The sequence below is a fragment of the Sinocyclocheilus anshuiensis genome, unplaced genomic scaffold (assembly GCF_001515605.1).
Source record: "Sinocyclocheilus anshuiensis isolate Anshui unplaced genomic scaffold, SAMN03320099.WGS_v1.1 scaffold202, whole genome shotgun sequence".
In the NCBI taxonomy this organism is placed as follows: domain Eukaryota; kingdom Metazoa; phylum Chordata; class Actinopteri; order Cypriniformes; family Cyprinidae; genus Sinocyclocheilus; species Sinocyclocheilus anshuiensis.
In genome coordinates this window covers 1,024,893-1,036,877 of record NW_015542342.1, presented here as the reverse complement: position 1 = coordinate 1,036,877, position 11,985 = coordinate 1,024,893, and the positions used below count along the sequence as shown (strand labels likewise).

General features: G+C 43.3%; 1 protein-coding gene across 1 annotated transcript in view; it reads right to left on the bottom strand.

Annotated features, from left to right (window-relative positions):
• Positions 1 to 1,808: 1,808 nt before the first annotated feature.
• Positions 1,809 to 11,985, bottom strand: part of LOC107691245 (decapping and exoribonuclease protein-like) — a 17,349-nt gene continuing 7,172 nt past the window's right edge. Inside the window, exons 4-6 of the mRNA XM_016489749.1 lie at positions 3,107 to 3,242; positions 2,249 to 2,343; positions 1,809 to 1,993 (exon numbers count right to left, since the gene is read on the bottom strand). Of these exons, the coding sequence (XP_016345235.1) occupies positions 1,864 to 1,993; positions 2,249 to 2,343; positions 3,107 to 3,242 (361 nt within the window). The 3' untranslated portion in view covers positions 1,809 to 1,863. The remainder of the gene's footprint in view (positions 1,994 to 2,248; positions 2,344 to 3,106; positions 3,243 to 11,985) is intronic.

Sequence of the window (11,985 nt, the reverse complement as noted above, 5' to 3'; positions counted from 1 at the left end):
CTGGACACGACACCATTATCACTGTCATAAACTAAAGTCCAGAGTGAGCTCAGCTGTTATTGCTTCCCATCAGTGTTAGTTTGTAGAGATATAAACAGGGACAGCTATTTGCTCTTTTTTGATTGCATTTTTTAAAAATAGTTTTTATTTGATCATTTCAGATCTTGAAAAAGGTGTTTCATTACATGGTTTTGGTAGAAATTAAAGTTATTTTCCATCATAGTTTGAGCACATATCATTGCCTTTGTTGTGTTATTGTACCGATATGCCACTTCTCCTCTAAAAAACACAGTATGTTTATGTGTTGGTTAAAGGGTTAGTTCACCCAAAAATGAAAATTAGCCCATGAATTACTCACCCCTGAGGCATCCTAGGTGTATATGACTTTCTTCTTTCAGACGAATCCAGTCGGATTTATATTAAAATTTGTCTTTGATCTTCCAAGCTGTTTAATGGCAGTCAGCGGGTGTTGCAGTGCTTCAGTCCAAAAGAAGTTAAATAAAGCGCATCCATCCATAGTAAAAAGTACCTCACACGGCTAAACCTAACTAAGGTTTTTAGTCTAAGGCGAGAGAGAGAGAGCGTGCAGGAGAGATGTCAGACAGCAGCAGTGCAGTTCTGCTGTCATATGAAACACTGGTGCATGCTGTGGCAGGTGCAATGGTGAGCAAACACCAGCCCAAATAACTGTTGCCCATTTAGATTGTTTCCCGTTAATGTGATGTAGGGGTGTGCGATATATATCTTCTGTAACAGCCCAAATGTCTTATTATTCTAATTCCCTGATTAAATGTAAGAATTTGACTCAAAAGATAATGGACACTTTTAGGAAAAATGGCTTTATAAAGGTAAAAATGCCCATAAAATGCAAAAATCAGTTTAAACTTATTGGAAAAGATTAATTTCTATCAGTATGAACTGACCACCACACAGAATATGAAGGATATTAAAAACATTATGAGTCAGCTGTCTTCGGCAGTCCTTAAGATATCAGCACAATAACACACTCAGCAAAATATCGTCTAATTATTGTTATCGATAAGATCCCATAAAATACCGAGATATAATTTTTTGTCAATATCGCACACCCCTAATGTGATGATATTCTAAATCAGGTGTGTTTGTTGAACTATGTTTTATTGCTTTGTAGGGCAGTGTTACAGCAATGACAGTGTTCTTCCCTTTGGACACAGCCAGGATCAGACTGCAGGTCTGCAGGAGTTATTATGGAGTCGTGATTTTGTATTGTACTGGAAAATTTATATTTGATAAAAAAAAAAAAAAAATTGTTGTACAGTTAAGGAAACAAGAATCAAAATTATGAAAATTAAAATAATTCTAAACGAAAATGAATTAAATAGTAATGTCATGGCAGTTTTTTAGTGGAAAAAACTTTCTAGTTATGCTGTTCTTTAACATATTTAATCAGCTTGAAATTGTGTATAAGAGCTCTATAAATTGATCTTCAGACATTTTGATCAGTATCACAAAAACTGGACAAGTATTCCTCAAAATTCATTGGTGAATGAAGATGTGGGAACTCTGTGTAGCTTTTTCAAGTTTGTGAAGATGCTGTGTGACAGATTGCATTTCCAAGGTCTCTAAATTATCAACATGATCAAAACTTGTTCAACCTGGTTGATCAACCTGTTGCACACAATCCACTCTTTTAGCAAGTAAAAGGCCTTTGAAATCGCATCATATGACCCCTTTAAGGAGGACGTTTTTATAATTAAACTAAAAGGCCTTTTACTTGCTAAAAGAGTGGATTGTGTGCAACAGGTTTTTTAGCAAAGTTTTGATCATGTTGATAATTTAGAGACCTTGGAAATGCTGATGTACTGAGGCTGTGAGCTCAGTATGTCAGTGGTGAGATGAAGGATGGCTCCTCGTGTCCTTTATGTACCACTCTGGTAAGAAGGTATACTGAGAGTCTCTGTGGACGGTGAAGGTCACGTCTCTGTGTGGATCCCATTTGAACAGGTACACCAGTCTGAAAAACATCACATTACATCAGACCAGTCACAATCTCTGATAAGATGGTCGATGTTAAAGTTGCTCCATTTTACTCGTCATATTTCCAAGTGAAACAATATGGAAAAAAAATTGGGGAATGATTTGATTGTGGCAAGTATGTGTTAAATGGCAAACAACAAATGTTCTTATTTCACAACATGCACTGATGAAATGTTCAAAACCAGACCTTGAAAATGTACGTGAACAGGGACTATTCATGCAACCGTCTTACCTAGGGTCGTCCTCTTTGACGACTGATTTGACGAAGGACAAGAAATCGTTGCAGAAATTCATACAGACTGTTGGCTTCCAGCAGTTATACTCATTCTACAGAATAAAGAGACATTAAACTTAATCTCACTTCATCATTCCACAGTCTCTCTATAATGACATCCAACATAGACGCTAGTGAATAAAGCAATCCCAGAATGCACTGATTACAAGATTTCAATTCCATTCACCATGATTGAACTACTTCTAATCTAATTACAAACTGACTACTTTATGCAATCACTCTATGTGCTATGTATTTTTATAAACTACTTTATTTTTAAGAAATGAACACTTTCATTCAGCAATGACGCATTAAACTGATCAAACGTGACAGAAATTATATTTATAATGCTACGAAATATTTCCATTTCAATCAAAACTATATCAGTTTACACACACTATAAAGCAGCACAGCTCTTTTCGACACAGATAATTAAGAAATGTTTCTTGAGCAGCGAATCGGCATATCAGAGTGATTTCTGAAGGATCATGTGACACTGAAGACTGGAGTAATGATGCTGGAAATTCAGCTTTGCATCACAGGAATACATTACAATTAAAATATATTACAATAGAAAACGGCTATTTTGAATTATAATAATATTTCACAATGTTACTGTATTTCTGATCAAATATGCAGTTTTAGTGCGCATTAGAGACTTAATTAATACTCCAACTCTTACATTTCCATTTAAAATGAATGGCTTTTGATCACTGTCAGTGTAAACACCAGCTCTGTAGGGTTTGAAACAGAGCTCTTATTTCAGATTTAACCAACCGGCACTGAAGCTTTAATGTGTGGTTATTAAAAACAAACCTTGATGAGTTGTGAAATTTTCGAGGTTTGGAAGGTCTCAACAGACACCACTATCCCATCATGATCTCGAAACCCAGCGACTATCTGTGGCACTCCAGGAAGAAACGACTGCGCCCACCATTTCAGCAGCTTGTACCTACAAGAGGAACATACATACATGTTTTTAAGAGGCTTAAATAACGCCCCATAAATTGATTAAATGATTGAGGAAAAATAGTGCTTAATATTCTTTGACACATGAAGAAATTTGCATTTGAATGACACGAGGCGGCAAACTTTTTTGGAGAACTATGCCTTTGATGTCCTGTTTACACCAAGATGAATGTTCAGTGTAATAAAAAATGTAATATAAATGAATGACTGTTAATGGGATGGTTCACTAAAAAAAAAAAAAATTTAAAATCCGTCATCATTTACTCATCCTCAAGTTGTTCCAAACATTTTTCTTTCTTCTGCTGAGCACAAAAAAATATATTTTGAGGAACGTTTGTAATCAAACAGTTAACTGCAGCCATTGACTTCCATAGTATGGAAACAAATACTATGGAAGTCAATGGCTACCGTCAGCTGTTGGTGGTAAACAGTTCCCTTGAATACATACAGCATTATGTTGAGACCGACACAAACATTTGCATGGATTCAATGTGACAGATTTTTTGGTGGAGAGGAAATTTGTGCTTTTGGTCACATGGCCAGAGCCTCGGCTGTCACTCACAAACAGACTAATTTGCTAAGTCACAGTGAACAGTGGAGGAAGAGTCTAGTTGTGCAATGCAGTGCTCTGTGTACCGCGGTAACCGCTGCATTTTCTTTCAACCAGTGTTTTCGTGAAAATCAGACCAACATTTTGTGCCGAACATTCGTGTTGGTGTGAACAGGCCTTAAAGGGATAGTTCACCCAAAAATGATAATTCTGACATTAATTACTCACCCTCATGTCAAACCCGTAAGACCTCCGTTCATCTTCGGAACACAAATTAAGATATTTCTGATGAAATGTGAGAGCTCTCAGACCCTGCAAAGACAGCAACACAACTGAAATGTTCCCAGGTCCAGAAACGTAGTAAGGACATCGGTAAAACTGTCCATGTGACATCAGTGGCTTAACTTCAGTTCTGCGAAGCTACGAGAATACATTTTGAGCGCAAAGAAAACAAAAATAATTTATTTAACAATTCTTCTCCCCCGAGTTACGTCTTCCGCCATTTTAGAGAGTATCACAACACATACACACGCTTTCCCCTAAGCATAAACAATGCTGATTACGCAGATTACGTTTTGCGCACGCTTTCTCCTCCGAACGTAAACAACACTGATTACGCAAATTATGTTCATGAGCGCACTTTCTCCTCCGAACGTAAACATAGCTGATTATGCAGATTACGTTCATGCGCACGCTTTCTCCTCCGAACGTAAACAACGCTGATTACGCAGATTACGTTCATGCGCACGCTTTCTCCTCCGAACGTAAACAACGCTGATTACGCAGATTACGTTCATGCGCACGCTTTCTCCTCCGAACGTAAACAACGCTGATTACGCAGATTACGTTCATGCGCACGCTTTCTCCTCCGAACGTAAACAACGCTGATTACGCAGATTACGTTCATGCGCACGCTTTCTCCTCCGAACGTAAACAACGCTGATTACGCAGATTACGTTCATGCGCACGCTTTCTCCTCCGAACGTAAACAACGCTGATTACGCAGATTACGTTCATGCGCACGCTTTCTCCTCCGAACGTAAACAACGCTGATTACGCAGATTACGTTCATGCGCACGCTTTCTCCTCCGAACGTAAACAACGCTGATTACGCAGATTACGTTCATGCGCACGCTTTCTCCTCCGAACGTAAACAACGCTGATTACGCAGATTACGTTCATGCGCACGCTTTCTCCTCCGAACGTAAACAACGCTGATTACGCAGATTACGTTCATGCGCACGCTTTCTCCTCCGAACGTAAACAACGCTGATTACGCAGATTACGTTCATGCGCACGCTTTCTCCTCCGAACGTAAACAACGCTGATTACGCAGATTACGTTCATGCGCACGCTTTCTCCTCCGAACGTAAACAACGCTGATTACGCAGATTACGTTCATGCGCACGCTTTCTCCTCCGAACGTAAACAACGCTGATTACGCAGATTACGTTCATGCGCACGCTTTCTCCTCCGAACGTAAACAACGCTGATTACGCAGATTACGTTCATGCGCACGCTTTCTCCTCCGAACGTAAACAACGCTGATTACGCAGATTACGTTCATGCGCACGCTTTCTCCTCCGAACGTAAACAACGCTGATTACGCAGATTACGTTCATGCGCACGCTTTCTCCTCCGAACGTAAACAACGCTGATTACGCAGATTACGTTCATGCGCACGCTTTCTCCTCCGAACGTAAACAACGCTGATTACGCAGATTACGTTCATGCGCACGCTTTCTCCTCCGAACGTAAACAACGCTGATTACGCAGATTACGTTCATGCGCACGCTTTCTCCTCCGAACGTAAACAACGCTGATTACGCAGATTACGTTCATGCGCACGCTTTCTCCTCCGAACGTAAACAACGCTGATTACGCAGATTACGTTCATGCGCACGCTTTCTCCTCCGAACGTAAACAACGCTGATTACGCAGATTACGTTCATGCGCACGCTTTCTCCTCCGAACGTAAACAACGCTGATTACGCAGATTACGTTCATGCGCACGCTTTCTCCTCCGAACGTAAACAACGCTGATTACGCAGATTACGTTCATGCGCACGCTTTCTCCTCCGAACGTAAACAACGCTGATTACGCAGATTACGTTCATGCGCACGCTTTCTCCTCCGAACGTAAACAACGCTGATTACGCAGATTACGTTCATGCGCACGCTTTCTCCTCCGAACGTAAACAACGCTGATTACGCAGATTACGTTCATGCGCACGCTTTCTCCTCCGAACGTAAACAACGCTGATTACGCAGATTACGTTCATGCGCACGCTTTCTCCTCCGAACGTAAACAACGCTGATTACGCAGATTACGTTCATGCGCACGCTTTCTCCTCCGAACGTAAACAACGCTGATTACGCAGATTACGTTCATGCGCACGCTTTCTCCTCCGAACGTAAACAACGCTGATTACGCAGATTACGTTCATGCGCACGCTTTCTCCTCCGAACGTAAACAACGCTGATTACGCAGATTACGTTCATGCGCACGCTTTCTCCTCCGAACGTAAACAACGCTGATTACGCAGATTACGTTCATGCGCACGCTTTCTCCTCCGAACGTAAACAACGCTGATTACGCAGATTACGTTCATGCGCACGCTTTCTCCTCCGAACGTAAACAACGCTGATTACGCAGATTACGTTCATGCGCACGCTTTCTCCTCCGAACGTAAACAACGCTGATTACGCAGATTACGTTCATGCGCACGCTTTCTCCTCCGAACGTAAACAACGCTGATTACGCAGATTACGTTCATGCGCACGCTTTCTCCTCCGAACGTAAACAACGCTGATTACGCAGATTACGTTCATGCGCACGCTTTCTCCTCCGAACGTAAACAACGCTGATTACGCAGATTACGTTCATGCGCACGCTTTCTCCTCCGAACGTAAACAACGCTGATTACGCAGATTACGTTCATGCGCACGCTTTCTCCTCCGAACGTAAACAACGCTGATTACGCAGATTACGTTCATGCGCACGCTTTCTCCTCCGAACGTAAACAACGCTGATTACGCAGATTACGTTCATGCGCACGCTTTCTCCTCCGAACGTAAACAACGCTGATTACGCAGATTACGTTCATGCGCACGCTTTCTCCTCCGAACGTAAACAACGCTGATTACGCAGATTACGTTCATGCGCACGCTTTCTCCTCCGAACGTAAACAACGCTGATTACGCAGATTACGTTCATGCGCACGCTTTCTCCTCCGAACGTAAACAACGCTGATTACGCAGATTACGTTCATGCGCACGCTTTCTCCTCCGAACGTAAACAACGCTGATTACGCAGATTACGTTCATGCGCACGCTTTCTCCTCCGAACGTAAACAACGCTGATTACGCAGATTACGTTCATGCGCACGCTTTCTCCTCCGAACGTAAACAACGCTGATTACGCAGATTACGTTCATGCGCACGCTTTCTCCTCCGAACGTAAACAACGCTGATTACGCAGATTACGTTCATGCGCACGCTTTCTCCTCCGAACGTAAACAACGCTGATTACGCAGATTACGTTCATGCGCACGCTTTCTCCTCCGAACGTAAACAACGCTGATTACGCAGATTACGTTCATGCGCACGCTTTCTCCTCCGAACGTAAACAACACTGATTATGCAGATTACGTTCATGCGCACGCTTTCTCCGACGAACGTAAACAACGCTGATTACGCAGATTATGTTCATGCGCACGCTTTCTCCTTCGAACGTAAACAACGCTGATTACGCAGATTACGTTCATGCGCGCGCTTTCTCCTCCGAACGTAAACAACACTGATTACGTTCATGAGCGCGCTTTCTCCTCCGAACATAAACAACACTGATTACACTGATTACGTTCATGCGCGCGCTTTCTCCTCCGAACGTAAACGACACTGATTACGCAGATTACGTTCATGAGCGCGCTTTCTCCTCCGAACGTAAACAACGCTGATTATGCAGATTACGTTCATGAGCGCACTTTCTCCTCCGAACGTAAACAACGCTGATTATGCAGATTACGTTCATGAGCGCACTTTCTCCTCCGAACGTAAACAACGCTGATTATGCAGATTACGTTCATGAGCGCACTTTCTCCTCCGAACGTAAACAACGCTGATTATGCAGATTACGTTCATGAGCGCACTTTCTCCTCCGAACGTAAACAACGCTGATTATGCAGATTACGTTCATGAGCGCACTTTCTCCTCCGAACGTAAACAACGCTGATTATGCAGATTACGTTCATGAGCGCACTTTCTCCTCCGAACGTAAACAACGCTGATTATGCAGATTACGTTCATGAGCGCACTTTCTCCTCCGAACGTAAACAACGCTGATTATGCAGATTACGTTCATGAGCGCACTTTCTCCTCCGAACGTAAACAACGCTGATTATGCAGATTACGTTCATGAGCGCACTTTCTCCTCCGAACGTAAACAACGCTGATTATGCAGATTACGTTCATGAGCGCACTTTCTCCTCCGAACGTAAACAACGCTGATTATGCAGATTACGTTCATGAGCGCACTTTCTCCTCCGAACGTAAACAACGCTGATTATGCAGATTACGTTCATGAGCGCACTTTCTCCTCCGAACGTAAACAACGCTGATTATGCAGATTACGTTCATGAGCGCACTTTCTCCTCCGAACGTAAACAACGCTGATTATGCAGATTACGTTCATGAGCGCACTTTCTCCTCCGAACGTAAACAACGCTGATTATGCAGATTACGTTCATGAGCGCACTTTCTCCTCCGAACGTAAACAACGCTGATTATGCAGATTACGTTCATGAGCGCACTTTCTCCTCCGAACGTAAACAACGCTGATTATGCAGATTACGTTCATGAGCGCACTTTCTCCTCCGAACGTAAACAACGCTGATTATGCAGATTACGTTCATGAGCGCACTTTCTCCTCCGAACGTAAACAACGCTGATTATGCAGATTACGTTCATGAGCGCACTTTCTCCTCCGAACGTAAACAACGCTGATTATGCAGATTACGTTCATGAGCGCACTTTCTCCTCCGAACGTAAACAACGCTGATTATGCAGATTACGTTCATGAGCGCACTTTCTCCTCCGAACGTAAACAACGCTGATTATGCAGATTACGTTCATGAGCGCACTTTCTCCTCCGAACGTAAACAACGCTGATTATGCAGATTACGTTCATGAGCGCACTTTCTCCTCCGAACGTAAACAACGCTGATTATGCAGATTACGTTCATGAGCGCACTTTCTCCTCCGAACGTAAACAACGCTGATTATGCAGATTACGTTCATGAGCGCACTTTCTCCTCCGAACGTAAACAACGCTGATTATGCAGATTACGTTCATGAGCGCACTTTCTCCTCCGAACGTAAACAACGCTGATTATGCAGATTACGTTCATGAGCGCACTTTCTCCTCCGAACGTAAACAACGCTGATTATGCAGATTACGTTCATGAGCGCACTTTCTCCTCCGAACGTAAACAACGCTGATTATGCAGATTACGTTCATGAGCGCACTTTCTCCTCCGAACGTAAACAACGCTGATTATGCAGATTACGTTCATGAGCGCACTTTCTCCTCCGAACGTAAACAACGCTGATTATGCAGATTACGTTCATGAGCGCACTTTCTCCTCCGAACGTAAACAACGCTGATTATGCAGATTACGTTCATGAGCGCACTTTCTCCTCCGAACGTAAACAACGCTGATTATGCAGATTACGTTCATGAGCGCACTTTCTCCTCCGAACGTAAACAACGCTGATTATGCAGATTACGTTCATGAGCGCACTTTCTCCTCCGAACGTAAACAACGCTGATTATGCAGATTACGTTCATGAGCGCACTTTCTCCTCCGAACGTAAACAACGCTGATTATGCAGATTACGTTCATGAGCGCACTTTCTCCTCCGAACGTAAACAACGCTGATTATGCAGATTACGTTCATGAGCGCACTTTCTCCTCCGAACGTAAACAACGCTGATTATGCAGATTACGTTCATGAGCGCACTTTCTCCTCCGAACGTAAACAACGCTGATTATGCAGATTACGTTCATGAGCGCACTTTCTCCTCCGAACGTAAACAACGCTGATTATGCAGATTACGTTCATGAGCGCACTTTCTCCTCCGAACGTAAACAACGCTGATTATGCAGATTACGTTCATGAGCGCACTTTCTCCTCCGAACGTAAACAACGCTGATTATGCAGATTACGTTCATGAGCGCACTTTCTCCTCCGAACGTAAACAACGCTGATTATGCAGATTACGTTCATGAGCGCACTTTCTCCTCCGAACGTAAACAACGCTGATTATGCAGATTACGTTCATGAGCGCACTTTCTCCTCCGAACGTAAACAACGCTGATTATGCAGATTACGTTCATGAGCGCACTTTCTCCTCCGAACGTAAACAACGCTGATTATGCAGATTACGTTCATGAGCGCACTTTCTCCTCCGAACGTAAACAACGCTGATTATGCAGATTACGTTCATGAGCGCACTTTCTCCTCCGAACGTAAACAACGCTGATTATGCAGATTACGTTCATGAGCGCACTTTCTCCTCCGAACGTAAACAACACTGATTACGCAGATTACGTTCATGAGCGCGCTTTCTTCTCCGAACGTAAACAACGCTGATTACGCATATTACGTTCATGCGCGCGCTTTCTCCTCCGAACGTAAACAACACTGATTACGTTCTTGAGCGCGCTTTCGCCTCCGAACGTAAACAACACTGATTACGCAGATTACGTTCATGAGCGCGCTTTCTCCTCTGAATGTAAACAACACTGATTACGCAGATTACGTTCATGAGCGCGCTTTCTCCTCCGAACGTAAACAACGCTGATTATGCAGATTACGTTCATGCGCACGCTTTCTCCTCCGAACGTCAACAACACTGATTACGCAGATTACGTTCATGCGCGCACTTTCTCCTCCGAACGTAAATAACGCTGATTATGCAGATTACGTTCATGCGCACGCTTTCTCCTCCGAACGTCAACAACACTGATTACGCAGATTACGTTCATGCGCGCACTTTCTCCTCCGAACGTAAATAACGCTGATTATGCAGATTACGTTCATGCGCACGCTTTCTCCTCCGAACGTCAACAACACTGATTACGCAGATTACGTTCATGCGCGCACTTTCTCCTCCGAACGTAAATAACGCTGATTATGCAGATTACGTTCATGCGCACGCTTTCTCCTCCGAACGTCAACAACACTGATTACGCAGATTACGTTCATGCGCGCACTTTCTCCTCCGAACGTAAATAACGCTGATTATGCAGATTACGTTCATGCGCACGCTTTCTCCTCCGAACGTCAACAACACTGATTACGCAGATTACGTTCATGCGCGCACTTTCTCCTCCGAACGTAAATAACGCTGATTATGCAGATTACGTTCATGCGCACGCTTTCTCCTCCGAACGTAAACAACACTGCTTATGCAGATTAAGTTCATGCGCACGCTTTCTCCTCCGAACGTAAACAACACAGATTACGCAGATTACGTTCATGCGCGCACTTTCTCCTCCGAACGTAAACACTGATTACGCAGATTACGTTCATGCGCGCTTTCTCCTCTGAACGTAAACAACACTGATTACGCAGATTACGTTCATGAGCGTGCTTTCTCCTCCGAACGTAAGCAACGCTGATTATCCAGATTACGTTCATGCGCATGCTTTCTCCTCCGAACGTAAAAACACTGATTACGCAGATTACGTTCATGCGCACGCTTTCTCCTTCGAACGTAAACAACGCTGATTATGCAGATTACGTTCATGTGCATGCTTTCTCCTCCAAACGTAAACAACGCTGATTACGTTCATGCGCACGCTTTCTCCTCCGAACGTAAACAACACTGATTACGTCGATTACTTTCATGCGCGCGCTTTCTCCCCCCGAACATAAACAACACTGATTACGCAAATTACGTTCATGTACGCGCTTTCTCCTCCGAACGTAAACAACACTGATTACGTCGATTACGTTCATGCGCGCACTTTCTCCTCCGAACGTAAACAACGCTGATTACGCAGATTACGTTCATGCGCACGCTTTCTCCTCCGAACGTAAACAACGCTGATTATGCAGATTACATTCATGCGCGTGCTTTCTCCTCCGAACATAAACAACACTGATTACG